A 23,060-nucleotide genomic window follows, 5' to 3' on the forward strand; every position below is an offset into this window, starting at 1 on the left:
TGTGGGATTTAGAATTATAGCGTAGAGCCCCACTCACGTCCCACTGACACCGAGTGAACGCTGTCAGTGTAATAAACTGACACCTCTGAGGCTACAAATGCTCTAAGGAACTTGTCGGGGTGTTAACTGATGATGCAGGATCATCTTATATGAAGTGAAAGGCCTGTATGATCAGCTGATGTGTTGAATTATATTTGGCTTCCATGTGCTGGGCTTTATGAATCATACAGCAGCAGCATATGAAACCATCTAAACAGTGCTGATAAGCTGCTATCCGCGCAGCTGCCCGTTATAACAAAGACTTTCTGAAGTCTCTCTCTCTCTCTCTCTCTCTCTCTCGATGACAGTTATCTATTAAAAGCTGCTGCTGACGTCAAAAGTGTCCGCCATCTTTGAGGAGAGCTGCACCGCTTTCCCCCCCATTGAAGAACAAGTGAGGAGGAACCAGCCGACGCGCAGTGCCTTTGCAGCAGTCACATACAGAGAGAGGCTGGTATCGGTTAGCTGTTGATACACGCAGACATTTCCTCCCATACTGACGGCGGGACACCGAAAACAGGCGCAGGTAAGACTGGAGACGCTTTTCCACGAGATTTGAAGCCATTTGTGTACCTCGTGACGGGTTAGATTGTGCGAATCGAGGCGGAAGATGTTTAGCGTTGAGTGAAACCGTGGATGTCGGGTCTGTTTCAGCAGAAATGATGCTGGGATAAAGATTATTTGTGTGCGTGTGTGTGCTTTTGGGTGTTGGGGCAGTGTTGTGGACGATCTGCAGCACTGTTAGGGCGAGGAAAGCAAAGGACGTGGTTTGGTTGGGGGGCGGGTGACGCGTGACCTCCTGGGTGATAAATCTCAAACGCGCAGTGGAAAGCTGAGAGGATGGGATGCGGTGCGCTATAATGCGCATATTCAGTGTGGGCGTTTTCAACGCTTCAGCACCTCGGACAGAGCCAGAGACGGAACACACACCGAGGAGGTGAAATCAGCGTCAGAGTCATTTTCTTTTGTTCAAGTATTTATTGCTCTGTAAAAAGAGGGCCGGGGGGGGGGGGGACCTTGTTTTCCTTGCAAAGCCTCAAAACAGGTGTAGACTGATGTCGTGTAGACTGATGTCGTGAATCAACGTGTCGCATTCACGCCACCTAGAAAAGGAAATTAAACCAAACAAAACACGGCAGAGTCGCGGTGACTGGACGTGGCGTGGTTTGTGGGGATGTCATGTAATAGTAAACTGCGCCATGGTGAAGTCGGTGGAAGGAGGGTAGCCGATATAAACAGTAGTGCGGGGGGGGGGGGGCGTCGAGTTCTGTGAATGCGACGCTCCCTTCTTCCTTCTTTTACGCAGTACCTTCGCATAACATGCCCAATCCACCCCACGCGTCTACGTGACCGTGGCAGAGAGGGAAAAGGTGGGTGGATAGGTGGCTGAGGGGTGCGGGGAGAAAAAGGAGGACAGTGCCGGGGATGTCGGCGGTGAAACCCGCACTATGACACCCTCCTCTCCCTCTCCTCCTGTGTCCCATCCAGCGTCTGTGGCCACGCACGAAACTGTCAATGATCCCCGCACGCGCTGTCTTGTCAATCAGGCAAGCCACATTGGCTCGCGCGCTAAATCGATACCTGAGCTCGACACAACGTGTAACAGTTGAAGTGTTTCTGATCCACGACAGTAGGAGACACACATGAACCACGACACAGCTGCCAGATCGGACCCTTTTAACTGCTTTTCCCAAACCTGCAGGAGCAGTGAGCCCAGCGGTGTCTGCCCAGGTTATCTGTCAGTGTGTGCGTGGTATGATTTACCACACTCATCATGTTATCTTAAGTGTGCATGTTTGAAGGCTTTGGTGACAAACAATAGCTGAGCCAGTTTTTCTGCCCATCAGTCACAACACCGTGTCTGCTCGTAGAGGTGCAGAGAGGTGGTTGTTGCTTCGCCTGAGCTTTGATGATGCGGCAGATTAGACACTGAAGTGGTTTGGATTTCTGGCGCACCTGAAATTACATTACACTCCCACATGGTGCGTAAGTGCCTGGCTGGCAGTTACTGACACATGCTCAGTTGAATGTTTGGCATGTCACTGGAAATCTGCAGTGTGAGTTTTACATGAAGCAAAGGCTGTGCTCAGATGGCGTTGTTTAAAACCAAAATCATGTCTAAAAGCAGAGCCTGCAGGCTGATGGCATCAAAGGATGGCCTACAGTTTCATAAAGCCCCTCAGGATACCTTGGTTGCTGCTTTTAAACAGCACGTTATGCGGTTGGACTGCTCGGACTGCAGAGAGGGAGAGAGGCAGACTTGGGGAGGGGGTGGGAGGGGATGCCAGGCCTATACTGCACACACTGTGAAAGGGCTGCTTTCTGGATAAATGGTGACTTGCAGCACCATCAGCACGCACTGATTGTTTCTTAGAAACACCCCGGCCATTGTTCATTTCACAGGAGCACTTTCACGCCTGCCATCTATGAAATGAAGCTAAAGCGTCTCTGATTGATGCTGAGCCGGCCGGCGCAGTGCGTGTTTTGGTGCAGGTACAGCTCTTATTATTTGCTTTTTTCTCCCCTCTCCAGTGTTTCTAAGTTAGGCCTTCAGCCTGATGCTGAAATAATCAAATGCAGTCACACAAACCCTCTCATGCTAGTCCAAAATGAAACTAAATGCTCATATTTGATTATTTGTACTGCAACCAGTCTGGGGCGATATTTCTATATCTGCTGGAAAGACAGAATGAAATTTTGAAATGGTATTTATGAGCCTTATCATGTCTGTGAAACAGGATTTCCTTCACACCTTGAATATTAAACTCAGCCAGGTGCAGCATCACAGAAAGAGTTGAGCTTCTGAATCCAAGCTAAAGCTAGAGATCAGTCTGGGAATGATTGAGGTAGAGATGTGCATGCATCCCTCTAAACTGCTCAGCGGTCGTGTCTCGCTGTCACAGAGCACTTCAAGTTTGGGCTGCATAATAAACAAAATCATCTTTATTGATTCAGCAGAGCTTGCTCCACCGCTGTTGCATGAGCAGCTTTGGTGGTCAAATGTGCTGTTCTCACTGTGGGATTAGTCACACCAGCTTTAGGTTCATAGTCCAGAGGAGGACAAGATGTGGCTACTGAGGTGAAATGCTGTTAGCTTCTCTGATGTGTCATAGGAGGCATTATTAGCCTGTGAAATGGCTTTAGCGTTATCAGACGACCTTGTATTTTATTTTTTACATGTTGTGCATTACTCATGTTACAGTGGTAAATTTAAATGGAGCAAAGAACGAACAGAAACACAGAGATCATCCAGATTATTAAATCTTACTGACTGAGGAAAGAGAGATGAAACCTTTTCTATCTGGAAAGTAAAAAGTAATAAAAAAGTTTATTGCTCTAATGTTAAGAGTTAGATGAGTAGATGTCATTAATATTAAATTTAGCCTTATTGGCTAAGTTTAGCATAACTAACCTCAAAGGTTTCAAATAGTTTTAAACAGCCAGCAAATCCACTTGCTAATTGATATTTTGTATCCTGTTCATTGAATCTGCACCAAGGTCTTCTAAAACGCTGCTATGTTTCTAAAATCGTTTTAGGTTTTGTACACAGACAGCTGTTTACAGCTGTTTACAGCTGTTTACCGTTTAAGTTAAACTCACAGGCTTGACATCAGGCAGGTAATGGTCCCTAACCAGTCATTAAGTATCCTTTGCTTTTGTCTGAAATTCTCTCAGGTCACTACAACATGTGAAATCCACCCAAATGTTTTTTCCTATTAGCTAGCGTGCTGCCGGGATTAGCCTCTGAGGCCAGGCAGACAGAGTGGAAGTGCTATTATTTAAAAGTGCACATTATACTTTGGTAAACAGCCCCGAGGCTTTTTATTGAGAGTTTGCACTCGTTCACTGTGACTCGTGGTCACATATAATATTTTTCGTTCTCTTTTTTGTGCTGTACTGAAGATTAAATTGTGACCAGCTTTGAATTTCATGTGTGAGGGAGAGTTATCGATGTTGTCATCTATCATGAAGAAATCAAAGAGTCTCACTGAGTCAAACTCAGACGGGAAAGAAAAACAGCATCTTTAGAAGGAAACACAAATGATCAGAGTGGAGATATTAAAGTGGCAGCAGCTTTCTGGTGTCCGGCCAGCCCCCACGTGACAACCTGTCACCTGCTCTGTATGTAAACAACAACACAGAAACAAGATGGCCCCTCCGGAGGCGATGAGACTGTGCTGCATAGAAGGAGAACGCTTAATCCTTCTCAGCTAAGCATGTCATATGCAATTTTTGATCATATGTTCTGATGTTCACATAGCAGTCATCGGTTTATTTTGTACAGTAGATTTGTCAAATTACATTAGGTTGCTTAGCTAAATGGTTATTTATAGAGATAGGCTGCACCGCACTTGTTAAGTCTCCTTTCAGCGCTCACGCAGCGCGACTTCTCTAAATTTAGTTTTATTCATCTTACCTCAGTTGTAGCTCGTCACAGCAAACATGACAGCTAGAGAAAGTTAATATTATCTCCCAAGTGATGCTTTTGTTTTTGAAGCTTTCCTGGCACAAAAATCCACGTTCAGCTTTCAGTGCGGCAGATCCACCGCGCCCGTCATCACTCTGCCATCTGTCCTCTCGCTGCTCTCACAGGGTTAGATACCTTTGATTAATGAAAGGAATTTAGAGAGAGAAAATGAAAGTAATAAAAAAGAGGGGGAGTGGGGGAAACGTACAGGATGGAGGGAGAGAGTGCGTAAACGGGGGAACGATTGTCAGGCCGAATTATTTCAAACACACACACGCTGTGAGAAAATAGCATAAATATACAGAAAGATGCTGCCATTAAAATGAAGTCTGCACAGTTTGGAGGCTAATTCCAAATTATAGCTGGAAACCAGAACCAGCCTTTTCACAATGTTCACCAGGGAATACGTGTGTCAGATTTCACTGTGGAAAGCAGATATTTTGGAGTGGAAACATTTCCATGTGTGCATATGAAGGATATGGTGCCAGTGGTTTTAGTATTGCATTGATTTGTATCTTCAAGCGTATCATTTTCACCCGACCATTAGCCGTGCCTTTCAGTGTCGTTGTGCTGTAAACCATCCATATGCTCCTAAAGCTTTTATTTTTTTTTTCAGAATAAAAGCATGTGTAGAGATCTTTTCCTCTGCGTCAGTGAAGCATAAAGACGGCAAATGTGAATACGCCCTACACGCTGCACATTACACAGCATTGTGTGTGCTCAGGTGCGCGCACGAGTGTGCAAACATGACCCGGTGTGGCACGTGGAGACGGTGTTCACGGGAGGATCAGTGGGGTGGTATTGAGTGGGGGGGTTTGAGGGGGTTAGTTGTGTAATAAATGATGCTGCAGTGCAGCTGATGAGGGTTGTTGGTGCAGATTAGCATCTGCAGTGCTTTTACAGAAGCATTAAGCAGCCTGGTCTGTATCAAAGTTGTATTTGAATGTATTTATAGCGTGTACACGCACTGCCACTGCATCATCACTGCATGCAGTCACTGGGCGAGGTGCCATCTATGCTGTGTGTCCTGCATCTGGTCATGATTTAGCTTCTTACTAGCTTTTCATTCACTACACAGAAGTTCAGACTGCTGTGCATATTGTACCAGGACACACAGGAGCTTCTTAGTCTGAACAGGATCACTTCCTGGTTATAAAAAAGACATTGTGTGTTTTACAGTAAATGATATTTTTGTTGTGCTAATTAAAATAACCCCATTATGTGCTGGTGATAACGCTCATCCGCAGTGCATGAAAAGGCTCATAAATGCATTGTGAGCAAACACAGTATCAGTGTTATTGATTTTTCTGGGCCTGTCAGCAGGTCAGAAATGCACCCTGCAGCTGCTACTGCAGGCAAACAAATATGACAGTGTGCGACTGACTGCAGCTTTCTGAGCAAACGCTCTGAAACAAAGAAATACAAAAGGAAGAGTTCAGCTTCTCCAGTTTATCTACATTAAACAAAATATCATTATTTTTAAATCTGTCTAGGTTAATGTCATAAAAAGGGAATTATTTTCTATTTCCACATGCTTTGGACAGATAAGGAAGCGAGCTGTTGTTTGCTATGTTTATGATCTTATTCCCAATTGAATAAGTCACGCTGGATGGTTTTGCAGACTGGAATTCTGAGTTTCAGGATGGAGACTGTGTCAGCAACATTCCCAGTGCCAAATAACTGTGACTGAAGCAGTAATGAAAGGCATCCATACTGATTATGGTGTAACAGTCTGACGGTGCTGCAGCGTCGCTAACACAGCAGACATCCTGCCGCCGCTCTCTGCTGCTGCCTCCAACGTTTCCTGTCTGGGATTCCTTCAAACATGGTGTAAAAAAGAACTTCTGCTGTGGTTTTTCCAGAGAGCCTTCACATCCCACCGCCCTGATGTTTATTGCATCGTGAAACAGGAGAGGTTCTAATTCAAAACAGGACGGTTGTTCCTCCTCTGGAACCACCTAATCCCGCTCGTCCCATCTGATGCTTCCTTGTTTTCCTCCTTCCAGCTTTACTGCCAACATCACCCCACGAGCATCCATCTCTGTCATGTTTTGCTTGTCAGATGTCAAATCTCCGCAGCCCTCCAAGCAGCCAAAACCTCATCTGCAGCAACCACATGGCAGTTAATGTGGCTGCGTGCCCCCTGTGGGTCAGCGCACAATGAACCCAAAAAGCCCTTTCACCCTGAGAGGCTGGCTGTGAGCACAGTTCTCAAATACGCTGATGTGCAAAAGTCTTGAGCCGCCCCTGCAAAGAGACAGACTCCTGAGCGTTCAATGATTTTCTTTGGACATTCGCTGCTTTTTCACTCATTTTCAGTCTAGTCCATGTTTTGTTACTTAAGTTACTTACATGTAGTAACTAATCAATGAATCATTAAAACATTTTATAAAAAGCCCAACTCAAAGGATGCACCATTGTTGTGTCCACACTTAGCAGACAACTTAGTAAAGAACTAACTGTAAATATTATCTTTCAGCAAAAATGCAAAAACATATTATTTGTTCCTGTTTCTTTACTCGAATCAATCAAAAATGTCAACGATGGCACAGTTTGACAGGCAGAAAGAAGCATTTTTGCTGCCCTAACCCAACAAGGCTGGATGATGCCACTGATGCTGTACAGTGTGTCCTTAAAGAATTGAGGAAATTTGAGCAAGTGGAGGGCAAAAGGCCCTAAAAACTCTCTGCATAAACAGCATCTGAAAGTCACGTCCTCAAGAAACAGGAAAAACCATCTACAGCCAGAAAAGGACCAGATACTGAGGCACCGTGCAGCACCACGGGGAAAGAGGCTGATTGGCTGCATCATCATCATGTGACTTTGCAGCAAGGCAATAATCCCAAACACACTGCAAATGCAGTAAAAGCATTTGTGTACAGAAAAACATACAATGGAAACCTATCAGTCACAGACTGAGCTCAACGTTACAGTTTGAGCCTGAAGACTTTCAAAAATACGAGAAAGAATGAAGAATAAATGTAAACTCGGTTTTTGCTTCATATACTGTGTCTGCACTTATGTTTGCACGTTTCCAGAAGTCAGTGCATGAATTGCACATTTTTTATAACAAAATACAAAGAAGTGAAGAGTGGCTACAGACTTTTGCACAGTACTGTATATGTGTGGTGTGCTTTTCATTCATGTCTCTTCTTTATGTCCACTCACTTTTCCACAGCAGCTTAGAGTAAATGCCTCAGTCTGCAGCACTGACATGTTGTTCTGCTGCTCTGTCCACCAATCAGCAGAGAGATCTGGACACTCAGCTCGTCTTTACCTTCAGTCTATCTGCTCTCTGATAGCAAATGAAGCTGCAACATCAGCTTCAAGCCATAGTCAGCTGGATGATCACATGTTCACTTCATGGTAAAGGAGCATCCGCAGCTTTTTTTTACATGAGATTTTACGAGCAGCTGTTTGATTGGAGTAGAAAGCGTGGGACTTACTTTAGCCGCTGACGTTTCCAGAAAGCCGTTTATGAATGCTGGAGCTCCGCTCAGCAGTAACGAAGGAACGCTACTGCGTTTAACGGGACCTGTAACAAGTCAAGAATCAACGTGTTTTATCACAGCTGTGCGTAGCTTAGTAAACCACCTCGGGCAAGGACACGATACGTCTTGTACAATTTACTCACATGTTATATAGTCTGCCCTGTAGAATACTGTGATTATGTTTGATTGCTTGTAGTTCTACATATAGAGAACGCAGTACTCCGGGTCTTCACCTGCCCAGTGGTTAAAGCTTTCATAGTAACCACGTCTGTATTCCAAACCTGTGTCAACGGCTTTGGTCTCTTTGTGTAACATGTTGTAGTCGGGGCTTCACCTATTCTGAGATGATTCCAGTGCTTGAAACTACGTCGTCTGGGAAGGATCTCAAAACTGGATTATAGATGGCAGACAGTTGGTGTCGTAAGCCCCGCCTCTGTTCAAAGATGGTCGCTCACAGTGGACATAGATGGCCTCTTTCACTCCTCTTTCAAACCATCTGTCCTCTCTGTCCAAAATGTGAACATTGGCATCCTCGAAAGAGTGACCTTTGACCTTTAGATGCAGATGGACTGCTGAGTCTTGTCCTGTGGAGGTGGCTCTTCTATGTTGTGCCATGCGCTTGTGAAGTGGCTGTTTGGTCTCTCCAATGTAGAGGTCTGGGCATTCCTCGCTGCACTGTACAGCATACACCACGTTGTTAAGTCTGTGTTTTGGAGTTTTGTCTTTCGGGTGAACCAGTTTCTGTCTGAGTGTGTTGCTGGGTCTGAAGTACACTGGGATGTCGTGCTTGGAGAAAACTCTCCTGAGTTTCTCTGATACACCGGCTACATAGGGGATGACAACGTTGTTGCGTCTGTCTTTCTTATCCTCCCTCGCTGGTGTCTGATCTTCTTTTCTGTGCCTCTTTGCTGACTTTATGAACGCCCAGTTAGGATAACCGCATGTTCTGAGTGCTTCCTTTGTGAGATGGAAAGAAAAATGATCCTATTTTTAAATCACCAGCATCAGTCCTGGTCTTAAAAGGCCTGATATGAAGAGGGAAACACAAAGACTGTCAGCGTCCTGTCAGTGCTGTAAAGGTGGACATTTGCTGCTGTTTCCTTTCCTAAATCTCACTTTGTGGTCTTTGTCACTTTTACAGTAACACAGGAGCTTGTCTGATGCTGTCCTGTACTGGCACATGTGGGCTGCACAGTTAAAATGTTCCACTGTTGAGTCGTTGAGAGGTGGACGGTTGCAGTGGGAGTGGGTGAATCAGTGACAGCATCTTGGAGCTCTCAGGTCAATGATTCAAAGCATTATCTTTGGAGCCACTGGGATGTTGCTTTACCACTTAATGCTCGCTCCTACGTGGAGACAGAGCTCCAGCTCTGCTGACACTTGGTCTCTTTGAGTGATGTTGCTTCAGTTATTGTCCATCCCTGCTCTCGTCTCGTTGTGTCAGCAAGATGCTAATGTGGAGCGCTTTCCTTTTGAGCTCCAAAATGGCTGCAGAAATATTTAGATATTCGTTTGCATGTAGCATTTCATCTGCAGCCAAGCTGTGTTTTTAAACGAAACGTCCGCTTGATCCGATTTATCTTTGTGCTGATATCAGTGCAATCTTTTCAAATGAGAGAAAACATCGGGGGCTGCAGTAACTTTCACAGCTAACGTGTTTTACATCACCAGATTTCTTTTTAAAAGGCAGTCCACATCAAACTCTCAGCTGTTCCTCTGCTAACCGTGCCAAGGCGGCTCGTTTCCAACGACCATGGATGACGTTTAAATCCAATAATTGAAGCATGAGCGTCGCATGAATCTGCAGATTAAACTGCATTTGCACAGGAAAGCAGAAAACGAGACGTTATGCTGAACTGTAACCATCGAGTGATGCCTGGTTATTTAATGCCAGTTAATGTTTTCCAACCCACGAAAGATCTCTCGTTCGGTAAAGATAAGAAGTTTAATGGAGGGACAGAGATGACACATTTGAAACTGATAAGCAAACAAAATGGCAGCTGCACACACACACACACACACACACACACACACACACACAAAGATCTGTTGTCTTTCTTGTCCTGAGAACAACAGAGCACAGTCTTATCTCCTCAGGCCGTGGACGTGAAGCATTATGTCACATGTCTACTGATTCGCCGTCTTTTCATAAAACACTTGATGGGTTGACACACATGTTCAAGTGTTTTATAATGTTTTTCTGACGTGATGTAAAAGAAGACGGTGGAGGATAAATACGTCAAAGCACAGCCAGAGCTGGGGGAGGGGAGGGGGGGCAGCTGGTAATCATCTCCAGGTAGCGTGTGATTGGACGATGAAATATGCCGTTTCATCGGGGAATGGAAATAAGGGCGTCCTCGTACCTTTGCCTATTGTTCCCATGGTGGCTCCATCCGAGTGTTGCTCCACAGTGACGGACGTGTGCACATGGAGCCTGAAATATGGATGTTCCATTAAACATTCATGGAAGTTGTGCCGTGTGGCAGAAAGTGGAGGATATAAATCCAGGTATTACTGTTGCACTGATCAGTGTGACGACCACACATCAGTCAGTCACACCATCACAGCAGCTTTTCTAGCACCATAACTCAACCCACTCATCAGCAGGCCTCACTTTGGGACAACATGCATGTAATAAAGCACGTATGTATGGGTTTATGTGTGTTTAGTACATCATGCTGCAGCCTGCTCGTATGATTTTAATAACTCAAAGTGAATTTTTTTCCCCCTTTGAGCTCTCCATTTCCTGTTTCTTATCACCTTCTTCAGGTCAAAGGTCATACTGCTTACCATTTCGTGCCATAAATGTCAGCATCCTTGTAATATGTGATGACAAGGCAACAGAAACTCTTGGCCAAAGGTCATGTGGCTGTCTGCAGGGACACAGAGGTGGATTAGTTTGTCTGGAGATGAACAGAAGGAGACAGATGTGACACAGTCCCTGCATTTGTTTGTGAGTGAATGAAACAAAGTTTTTGTGGCGATGTTTGGTGTGCATGGGCTTTAATTACATTCATCATTTCTTCAGTATGTGCTGTATATGTTTGTAAAGACCGTGTGTGCTGTAACATTCCTGTGACATAGTCTAATAGGAGTATCATATCGTATTATATCAGAGGACAGGTCTGCATTTCTCTGCTTTGTAGCACGCTGCGTAAGGATGCTTATTGCAAAACAATATTATTTCATGCGTACACTAACTGGGACACATGGTCCATGCACACTAGAAGACCTGCTGTAGACACGTCCCTGATTTATCAGCTCAGAAATTTACCGTCCTCACTAAACTCCTGACAGGCAGTGTGCGAGTAATTAAAAACTAAGTATTTCTCAGATGGGCTGGCCAACATTTAATCAGATGGGACTCTCCAGACAAACGTGTGTCCTCTGAGAGGAAACATTTCACGGACGACGGGGCAGGCTCCTGGTTAAAGGTCATCACGGGTCACCGGTTTATGGGACCCATCTGAAGCCATTCAGCGCTCTCAGATTTTCTCTGTGGGATCAGTAAATGTACAAATACACAAAGTTTGACATTATAGCACCACATCCAATAGATCCAGCCAGCCAAACAGATGTTTGTAAGTTAGCTTGAAATAAATATGCTTCATGTGCAGAATAATTCAGTTCAATTCAATCTTATTTATATCGCACAAAATCATAACAACGGTGACCTTAAGGCGCTTTATATTGTAAGGTAGACCCTACAATAATACATACAGAGAAAACCCCAACAATCACATGACCCCCTATGAGCAAGTGCTTGGCGACAGTGGGAAGGAAAAACTCCCTTTTAACAGGAAAAAACCTGTGGTTGAACCAGGCTCAGGGAGGGGCGGGGCCATCTGCTGCAGCTGGCTTGGCGTGAGGGGAGGATCCCTGTTAATCAGTGCAAATACACATTAATAAAATATTACCACAATGTCCCTCACTGAAACAGCTGGATCACACACTTGTTGTGTGTGGTCTGAACTGTAAAGTAACTGCAGACCTTATTATTTGTTCAATGACTGCATTAAAAATTCTCCAAGAGCCACAAACACCACAAAGACGAGAGGTCGAGTCCAGGTACTCGAACGAGTGGAGGTGAGGTCTCACACAACGATAGCAGACATGCTCACGATGTAACTGATCCCACATGATCGGGCTGTGGTTCCTGTGTACATTCACTGACTACCATAAATGCAAAAAGGCTGCGCAGGTTGAAATAACCTGACTGTAAATACCAGAAAAGCTGTGCAGTGTAAAAAAGAGCTTATAGGTCTCAGGAACAGGTAATAGGAGCTTCCTGGGCAGTAGATACATTTACTGGATAATAGAATAAGTTTTGACCAAATTCATAGTCAAACCCAGAAACATCAAACCAAACAGTTACATAAACATGTCGTCCTCCATTAACTCATTAGAGTATCTGCATCAAGCCTGCGTTCACTGCTGAGTTATTGACTTTAATTCAGCTGCGATGAACCTGCCCACAGAATAACTGATTCCATATAAACAATTGTTAACGCACAACATGAGCTCCATCGGTGTTTCCATCTCTCCCTGAGAAGACCTGACCATACATTTGTTGAAGAGCTCAAACCGACACCGCGGATGGGAGCAAAGACGCCGCACGTGAGGCGCGTAATTGAAACGTAAAGTAAAAGGTCAGCGCGGCCTGCTCAAACTTAATTGCCTGAATTTAGTTATGTAGCGAGACAGCCAGGCGATGGCGGCCTTTCTTCCCCCGACAAGTGCTTTTGAATCTGACTCGATTCAGACATGAAGCCCTGCGCTCGGAGCTTTATGTAACCCAACATGGCCGTCGCTGACATGCAGGAGAGCGAGAAGAAAGGGGAGAAAAAGCATATCGGATACGTGTGTTGGCATTCAACTTCTTTTTTAATAATCGCCTCTGAATACATGCTGTGATTATGACACGTATATGATCTCTATCTGCCACCCAGCGAGGCTTTAATGATTCAGAGCGTGGCATGCTGGGTAATATTGTCTTGGCAGTGAAAAAAAAAAGTGTCTTCATATCTCACATACGCGCTGCAAGTGCATGACTAGCAGATGTTGTTGTGAATGTCTCTGGACACACGAGTGGGAGAGGCAAACGATGAGGGTACGGCGAGACCTCCGAGGCAGAATAGCGAGCAGATTGTTCGCTCCGTCACCAGGATGAAACACGTCCAGGTGGGCGAATGCATCTGTCTGAGGCACCGACCTTCACTGCTGACTCGATTTGCCTTCACCTGAACGCTTTGGTGTTTGGATCTGCGAGCTCTGTGGCCGTGTTGAATATTTTATGAGTTAAATTGATCCTGTTATGATGTGTTGCATTAAGTGGAGCTGGTAGATTTTTTTATTTATATGGATAGTGCCAAATCATGATGACAGACGACTCTATATGGTAAGATAAAGACCTTACAATAATACAGAGAAAACCCCAAACTCAAACAGCCCTGTATGAATTAGCACTTGGAAACAGTGGGAAGGAAAAACTGAGCCTGAGTGGGTGGATGGAAACTGTCATTTATGGCACAACCATCAGTGAGATCATGTGAGTGGCGAATGTGTAATATTTACTCTTCTTTTAGGTCCGTTTTGGCCAAATCAAAATAACGTGTCTGACTGGTTAACTGCTAAATGCTTTACTGTGTTTTTCCTGGCAGGGGTCACAAACCTGCTGATGCTGGAAACAGAAAGTAGTCAGAGGAAACAACACAGCGAACCTGAGGTCCATAAAACCAGCACAATGAGCTGATTCCTTGCTCATCCTCAGTGGGACCGACCCTTCTGTCATGTTTCATTCATCTGATTTTAGTGCACTGAGGCTTTCTTCACACACACGTGGTCTTTTGTGTCCCTCAGGATGTGCATGAATTCATTCTTCGTGACTTTCGGGTCATAAAGGCCGACATCATAGTCGAGTTTCTGCTGAGCCAGAATTACATGTAATTGCCTCGATTGGTCCTGTAGACATGTCCGCTGATAATCTCTCACATCCAGTCTCTCTCATGCTCATCTTTCATGCAAGCTTCCGGTAATTTTGCATCTGGATGTGTCCAGCTGTTTAGCCAGGGATACTAGCCTCTGGTGGTTTCATCTTTTTGTGCTTTTCTTTACATAAATAAGGACGTTTTCATCACAAACGGACGCAGAGAAAGGTCTGAGGTCAGGGAGATAGGGGATCACGCCACAGTGATGTTGTGAGTTTGAATCCTGCACCAGATCACGGGTACGTTAGTTGACTCTGCAGTGGTCGCACACCAAATTATCCACGTTCTCCATCATCCCGAGTCCGTTAATGCGACAGTCGACTGAGCCGTGTGCTGCACGCTGAATGCTTTATGTTTTGCCTCTCTTCCAGCCTTCCCCGGATTCCCACTAGGATCTTCTCTTCCCTGTTGGAGACCTTCTCCACCCCCGACATCCAGCAGCCATGGCAGATGATGCGGACATGCGCAATGAGCTGTCAGACATGCAGCAACGCGCTGACCAGCTGGCTGATGAGGTGAGAACACCAGACTCGCTGCATCGCAGGCGTTTGCCTCGTGATGGCAGGTGCACGCTTACTGACTCGCTGAGGAGTCACGTGGTGGTTAGAGAAACCTACGATCTTATCATCTTTATTTTATCATAACTTCAAACATAAATACTGAAACTATACAGCACAGTGTGTTTGGCAGTGCGTGTGATATAAAAGGGTGCACTAATGAGCACATTATATAGTGTGTGTGTGCGTGCGTGCGTGCGTGTGTGTGCGTGCTGTGTTTCATTCGCAGTTAGAGAAAGGGCGAGAGAGTGAGAAAGTCTCCATCATGGCCCACAGCTGATCAGCCCTCCAGCTTCACATATGACTCACTGTGGCACAGCTGAGCAGAATATTAAACACACACACACACGCGTGCATGCAGGAACGTAGGGCAAACACAAAATGGCGGCGCTGGAATAACAGTTTAGCCTCTGTGGCGCTGACGTCCACGAGCTTCAGAGCCACCACAGCGACTCCAACAGATAAAAGCAAAGGAGCGAGCTGTGTGCAGACGCCGGCTGATTAGAGACCGAATGCAAAAAGGAAGAATCGGAAGAAGAAAAAAGAACATGAGCCACATTAAAAATGGCTGCTCAGTGTCAGATTTGTTTGTCTAACCAACACCCCCCACCCCTCAACCCCTACCAGTGCAGACGATGCGCTTGCAGCGAGCGCAGCAAGGCGGAGCTGTGTCATTGTAAGAAGGACAAGATACCCCGCTGCTGCCTCTGCAGCCTCACGCTCCTCAGAGGGAGAATGGGAGCGCCCCGTTACATATCTATCAGCCAGTAGCTAATAACGGACATCACACAGTGATGAGGACGGGATCTCTGCCTGCTTCTAATAACACAGCTGAGTTATTTTGATGAGCAGAGCTGGATCAATCAATGCTAACTTAGTAAAACAGACACAAATCCCCATCACGTACTATAAGTGCTGATAATTGGAGGATTTCAGGAGCGGGAACACGCCTTCCGGGTCTTATCTATACATGTTCCCACAGTTCTACAAGCTGTTGGTTCTCGTTGTCGTGCCCCCCCCCTCCCTCCCACTTCTGTTTAGTACCTGGGGATCTGTCGGCCCGAGAGCCGCCACCAGTCCCCTTCGAGGCCTTCCCTAAACCACAGCTCAATTCATGATTAAGCCATTCGCCTTTATCTACTAAGAAACACTGCCAAACTTAAAATGAGGGCGCGGGCCCAGCGAGTGAAATAATTATATGAAAGAAAGAATACCGTCTGAAGCTGCCCCTCATTTCTTGATATTTTATTTCCAAGGAGTTTAAAAACTATCTGCAGCAGATGAACTTAAGAAACGGGAAATAATCCAGGAAAGACGCGACAGAGGACCTGAGAGATGCTTTTGGATCTTCTGGTGATTTATCCACTGTTTCCCAGAGAAATAGTCTCAGCTGAAGGGCGGCTGTCAAGAAGCCGTTCTGCCACATCACACAAGAACTGGACTGAAAATCAGTGGCAGTGATGACATTTTTAGTTCAAATTATCGTCAGTGTGTATAAGGTCAGAAAAAGGTACAACACTGAGTGTCGACGGCGATCTGTAAAACATAGAGGCTCCGTCTCTTTCTGGGGCTGTAGTGTTGGAGGTCTTGTCTAAATTAATGGAATCATCATTACAGAAAAGCAACATCAGTTTCTGATACCGTCTGTAAAGTGTCCGATTGACATCAGCTTCATTTTTCACATTAAAACAAGTGTGGGCTCATCTTCACTGTAGCCGGGTCCCAATTTCCCAGACAAATATAAAGAAACGAGAGGGGGGGCTCTAGATTTTTGTGCAGTACTTTAAACTTAGAATAAGTCACCATTTCCATGTATTACAGTCAGAGCTATTCAGTCCTGCACACAGTCCGTCTCTGTGAGTTCATGTTGAGTTCACGTCGATAATCGTTCAGGTATTGATCCTGTTTGTGGCTGCTGATTGTTCTGATCGGCTCCATTTAGTTTTACACAGACTCACTTATGTTCAGTCGAATGAATGCGCATAACCACATTGAGTTGTTGTGCAAATAAGATTTTAACAGGAACACAATAGTCAACAGAACATGTTGTGTCCACCTGCAGCAGTTTAAAATGGCCAGCACGGCTGTGAGAGGGCACAGAGCAGTTATCACGACAGCAGATATGACAAAGCCTGGAAAAGCATGAAAGGTGGTGTTGGGTTGCAAAGAGGCTTGCAGATGTGCAGCAGCTGTGGGCAGACTTTAGTGTTTGAAACAGTTTGCAGCCTTTTTAGACTTTTGCATTAATGGAAAATCAAAGGCTGATGGCAGTGAGAGCAGCTGACCTGCCAGTACTGCAGGTAAGCTTGGCTTCATGGCCTACCTGTCTGGTGCGATGCTCGGGTTATTGGCCATCACATGAAAAACTGCACATAACATGAAAACCAAAACTTTTCAAGCTTCTTGAATTTGAATTGTTTCTTTTATTTCTCCGCAGTCACTGGAGAGCACTCGCCGTATGCTGCAGCTGGTCGAAGAGGTAAGAAAAGTCCTCTAAATGTTGGCTGCTTGTTGGTGTATGAGTTTGATTTATAGCCAACAATAATATTTAAAAAATGTGTGTCAACAACAAATGAAAATAAATGAGACTGAATCGCGTCTCAAGGTGTTACGTGTGCAGGACGAGCTGCTGTTTTGCAGCACAGATCATTTACTGTGCCGACACTCGGATATAATCAGGGAAGAGGAGACTTCAGGGTTAGTCATGTGAATATTAAAACTACGAGGCGACGTCGTTTTGCTCCTGTGTTGCAATGTTGTTACTGTTACTAAAAATTTCATTTTCAGTAATCTGGGAAGGGAGGAGTGTATGCAAAGTGCAAACACACAAACTCATAGAATAAACGTCCTTTTCTAATAACTGCACCTCTCTGTCAGAGATCCTTTACATTTTACAAACTTAAATAAAGTTTTTAGACCTGACGACACCAGCGGCACCAGGATTACACAATATCATTATTATTCTCATTTTCCAAAGAAGATCGCCGTCCTACCCGTGCAAGCATGTCACTGTACCAACACTAAACTCTCAGAGGAGCAGAGATGAAGAAGTAGTAGAAGAGCGAGGACAGTAGGAAGCTCTTTGTTGTGTGAATACACGTTTGAGGATCTCTAAACCTGTTAGAATACCTCAGATTTATGGAGCGAGACTCAGATACCTGAAAGTGTTCATCCAAACTCAACGTTCAGCTGTAATACACTCAGCAAGTGTTCACGTTCATCAGCGCTGCCAGGAAGGACACTTTACATAAGAGGGAAACGTGGCACTCTGTCTATCAGATCTATTCTGAACCGTTAGTGGTTGGTTTGCCCCCAAACAGCCAATCAAAAGACAGAAGTAAGTTTACTGTTTGTTCCTTGGATTGGTGGATCCGTAACAGAAGTTGAACACAGCGTTTGTTCAGTCCTCTGTGAGACAGGCTCTGACCTGGTCAGCGCTTTGGAAAGAAGCAGCAGTGCTCTGTAACTTTGCAATCACAGCAGAAATGTAACTGTTTGGGGAAGAAGAAGCTTCTTAAACCTTTTTGTGACGGGAAAAGCCTCGTCAGATTGTGCTGGTGATCAACAGAAGGGCTGCCAAATGGCAGGACCAGAAACTGTGGATAAAAGAGAGACTGTCAGTTAGGCTTGGTGGCATTTTCTGTAACATTACTTGATGTATACATAGTTAATTTTAGCTGTATCCACAGAAACAATCGTCATATGAAAATACTGAACATGTTTTTTTGTTTGTTTGTTTTAAAGCTGTAAGAAGAGGAAGTGGAAACAATTACTTCTTAGTCATTTAGACTAGAAACTTGGCACGTGTCACGATTGCTGTGCACAGAAAAATGCAGCATGTTTTTAAATAAATCCAGTAAACTGTCCAAGACAAAGGCACACGTGCATGTAAGCGCGTCCGAGTCACATTCATACTTTGCCCAACGGTTGTCGAGCGTGTGCCCAGCTTTGGCGGACCATGAGTCAACTGAGTAATGGCGTGAATAGCACATAACATGAAGATCATTGACATCAGTGATGATAATACTGCGATGCAATGAGACTGCAACAAGCAGACGCAGATGGAAGAAAGGTGGGTGAGGCATGGAGAGAGAAGAAGTGAGAGCATCTGGGGGGGTGAGTGGCTAACAAGCTACCCGCTGCAGCTCTCAAGGTCATATTGATCATCAGTCGACATATCTCACCATCAGCTCCACCCTACAAATGTACTGCAGGCAGGGAGGGACTGAAGGAGGGCTGAACAGAGTAACGGCTTCTTTATGCACGTGATCAGAGAGCTGGAGGTGGGGAGGATGCAGCACAAACAGCTGACATGAATTCCCTTCATAGATAACATTCAGTGGCTCTCGTGATGTCACTCGCGACTCTGTTTATCAGTTTTCCCCACAAACTCCTTTCAGAGCTGAAGATGAATGTCCAGGATGACAGTGAGAAGATCTGTTCAGTCTGAAAAATACTAAATTAGTTGTTTCTAAAAATGAGGCTGACTTTCACTCGAATCCACAAAAATACCCACAGTGGTTCCCGCAGCTTTAACGGCGTGCTCTTAGCGTAGCTTGCTCGTTGCTGTGAGGCCATTTGAAAAAGCCGGGATTATTAGATATAGAATATGGAACATTTCATATGTTATCACAGGTACAAAAGCAAACATAAACTGGGACAATGATCTATAATCAAAAGTCCGTCAGTGGAGGTGTAGGATAATACTCACCTGCACCGCCAGGTTAGATGAAGAAAGCTGCAGCATCCTCAGTCCTGTATGGGATTATGGTTGATTATTGTTGGGTTTCCCCAGGGACACATTTCAGATACTTTGGGATTTCTCATGCAGAGGCTCACTGAGTTACAGAATCATTTATGCGCCAGCTTCCTTATTGCTCCCCTCTCGCCTCTCAAGCATCCGTGTGGCTCTCTTCCCAAACTGCTGAGGAGGCAGGGGTGGCTGGTTTGTCACAGCGCGCACAGACGAGCACGTGTGGTACACAGCGACACGTAATCGTGTTTATGCCGATCAGGCTGAGCCAGCTGCCAAATCTTAGTGCTGCATTTTTAAGAAGCACACAGTTGTATGTTAGCTAACACTGCTGTCCTGCGTCTTCTCAGACTCCTTTGGCAGCCCAGCCATCAGTGACGAGAAGCATTACTATTGAATGCTATTGCAGGCTCAGCTGTTCCAGTCAGGAGCAGAAAACCAAGATTTTAAGAAGAACGCTCGTCTGCTGTCAATGCTAGCATCATTAATCTCCTTCAGCTTGATTCCATGTTTAACAGACAGATGACTTTGCATCTTCGGATCAATATCATCCAGCACAGAGGTAATAGGAAGCAAAATATTCAATTTGTTTGTTCAGGAAAACAAGAAGATGAACCAATGATCCCGATGATCAAGCTCAATATGCATTTGTTCTGTTGCTTTACAGAAAACACAGCAGCAGATGTGTTATTCTCTCTCTCTGCTTTGATTCTAGGTTTAAATTAAAGCCTTAGGCCAGCAGTTACTAATACACTGTGCCAGCACCAGCTGGTTTTTTAATACCGCAGTGACAAAATTGCATGTAAGAGGTGATAACTCAGATTTTAGCCACTCACCCTTTCTCAAGATGCAAAAATACAGAGAATATTTAAATCAAGTGTGCGATTGATTAACACTTCCAACACACAATTTAAAGCTAATCGCACCGATATAAAAAAAACCAGCAGGTCTTTGATTTTTTTGAGTTGCTGATATGAAAACTGTCTACATCTATCAGCAATTATCCTTTGGCCCGTGTAGTAAATTATACCCTTAGACTTCTAAATCACATTCATTTAGACATTACACCATGTGCTCAAGCTATTATTGCCCCGACTAGCTGAAGACTGGGCAGGTGTTTCAGGTGTTTCAGGTGTCACAAATAAGGTCCTTAAACTATCTGTGAAGGAACTATCCCAAAACATGCATGTATGGTGTTTAATGCATGTAAAGTTAAATGAGGAATGGTTCATACTTTCATATAATACAGATTGTAACCTTTATTTAATGAGGAGTTCACTCTTGTGGTGACCAGGTAAAGGTGAAGTCTCTTAAAAAATGGTTGTAGGTCTTAAAAGTCATATAAAAAATATAAAAGAAAAGCACAAAACACCGCTGGATGAAGGTGGCCTGCTGGTGGTAGATGTTTTAGTTTAAATTTGCAGGGAATTAATTGCAAAAATGTACCTTTAAAAGTGTGCGTGTGTCACTCTCCTGCTGTAATAAAAAAGTAATTTGGCGAAGGCGAGCAGAGAGCTCGTGTTAGCTGCAGGTTTAATTGTGCTCTGCCAACGTGTTTAACCATGTCAGGAGAATTTAATTTCAAAGAATGCAAAGAAAAGAGCAGCGCAGAGTTTCTCAGCTTCACTGAGCTCCTGTAGCCTCATCACTCACCACTGTCTCATGTGATTGTCTTCCTTTTCCACCTCGCTGTCTCCGGGGAATAGAGCAAAGATGCCGGCATCAGGACTTTGGTTATGCTGGACGAGCAGGGAGGTAAGTCAGAATCGGCACAGTGATAATATGATTACATTCAAATACTAGCAGCGCTTCACCTTGTAGACACGTTGGTGTTAAATTGATATTAGAATTAAACGACGTGTTTCATGTGCAGTTGCTTGGTTTTATTTGAGTATTTCCAAACTAATTCATTTTTTCCTTAAAGGAATCAGTTTTGAGTTGTTTGATTTGTTGCATGTTTTCTTTGGTGAAGGTTCAACATGGTTTCCTTCTTTCTTTCAGCTTCTTTTAACATTTGTTTTCTTTGGCTAACATTTTTCTTTTTACTTTGCCTAACTGCTTTCACTTTGCCAGCAGCGTTTATGGTTTTTCTTAGCTGAGGACGACAGTTAAAGGAATTGTCATGAGTGCCAAAACCATAACAGATCCTGTTAGGAAGATTTAATGCCAGCAACCGCAGGAATGAAACTTTACAGCTCAACAACTCATTGTCAAGGAACCGGGCGACGGCCTTGTCCCTGTGGGTGCTGCTGGCAGTGTAACCTCCGGGCTGTTCTCGGATCTGTTTACAAGAAATAAATACATTTAAAAAACACCTACCTATATGACCTATTATACTGCTTTAAATCACAATAAAGGCAAACAGGTCTGAGGACAGCTAACCTGGCCTTTCCAGCCCACTAACAGTCCAAACGATCGATTTAGCTGGTAATAACAAAATATTCGACCGCTTGTCTATCAGCCCACGTACGGATTTGTACAATCCCTGATTAGATGCAATAAATGAGAACATCGGCTCACAGTAACCTTAAAAGATATCATTTCTAATGTGAAGTGAATGTGGTGGCAAGATATTTAGACTCTTGGCAAGACGAGCGCCCTCAGTTTTCTGTTTCTGGGAAAGCTTGTAAACCAGAGCAGCCCAGTAAGAGGCCTAACTGCACCAGCATCACTCGGGGAGAGGAAAGCTCTCCCTCCTCCAACTCTCCATTTAGCCTTGCTGCCCCGAGTACTGCAGGATTGTTTACAACAGCTGACTGGACACAGGAGCCCGAGCTGACCTATGACCCCAGATGATTGGTTTTTTGCACAGGCAGAAGGCCTGCACCTCTGCAGCACTTGATGTTGAAGTCAACATTCATAGGCTGATGTGCTTTACCTCTGATGCAAATCATTTCAATTTGAACTTGAAGCCATTGCTGATCTTTATTTTGTATCATTCTTTAATGATTACCACACGCTCAGTGCCATGACCCACTTCTCTATAATACCACTAACACAATATGATATGACCAGCAATGACTGTAAACCAGGGATTTTACAAATTTGGGGGAAAAAAATCTGTAAAGTCGTTTCTCAGTCCACTCCATATTTAACCGTGCCTCACCCTTCACTCACCCACCAGCCCGTCCACCGCACCAGCATGACAACGGCCCCGATGCTCACTGACCAGACAGCAGTCAGAGTTACACTGAATCATTGTTAAAGCCACACACACAGTTTTCAGTTGACCCTCTGTAACGGCAGCAAAAGGTGTGCTGTTCATGCTCACACCTTCATCCACATGCTGCAGCTGTCACTAATATGTAAATAATCCAGTAGCTGTAAAATGTTTAAATTCTCCCAAGTTTTACACGTTAAATTAGAGAAAGGAAAACTGGGCAGCTTCCCTGCAGCTTCCAACCAAAGAAAGAGAAAATCCTTGTTTTTTTCAGCAAAACTTAACATTCAGCACTGAAAAGGTCTTCAGCTATAACGACCATCCTCCCATTTTCCTATGGAAATATTTCAGTAGAATTTTATAATACAGCCTGTGACTGTCACTAAATAAATGTGATTTCAATGTATTTTATTTGAAATGACAGTTTAGTTACAATTACCTATAATACTCAAAGAATAAGGAGGTAATACATCAGATTTCTGCAGGAAACAAAGAAATAATAACACTGTAAGTAAATTTAGGTATGGAGAAAGTCATTTTACGTTGCTCATAATTTAAGGTTTTTTATAGGAAAGCAGACAAAAACGATTCTGTAAAGTTAAATA

General features: G+C 44.3%; 1 protein-coding gene across 1 annotated transcript in view; it reads left to right on the top strand.

Moving 5' to 3' along the window:
• Positions 1-397: 397 nt before the first annotated feature.
• snap25a (synaptosome associated protein 25a) overlaps positions 398-23,060 on the top strand; it is a 33,932-nt gene continuing 11,269 nt past the window's right edge. Inside the window, exons 1-4 of the mRNA XM_063496261.2 lie at positions 398-565; positions 14,357-14,500; positions 16,980-17,021; positions 21,002-21,050. Coding sequence (XP_063352331.1) covers positions 14,429-14,500; positions 16,980-17,021; positions 21,002-21,050 — 163 coding nt within the window. The 5' untranslated portion in view covers positions 398-565; positions 14,357-14,428. The remainder of the gene's footprint in view (positions 566-14,356; positions 14,501-16,979; positions 17,022-21,001; positions 21,051-23,060) is intronic.

Source organism: Pelmatolapia mariae, linkage group LG15 (genome assembly GCF_036321145.2).
Source record: "Pelmatolapia mariae isolate MD_Pm_ZW linkage group LG15, Pm_UMD_F_2, whole genome shotgun sequence".
Taxonomy (NCBI): Eukaryota; Metazoa; Chordata; class Actinopteri; order Cichliformes; family Cichlidae; genus Pelmatolapia; species Pelmatolapia mariae.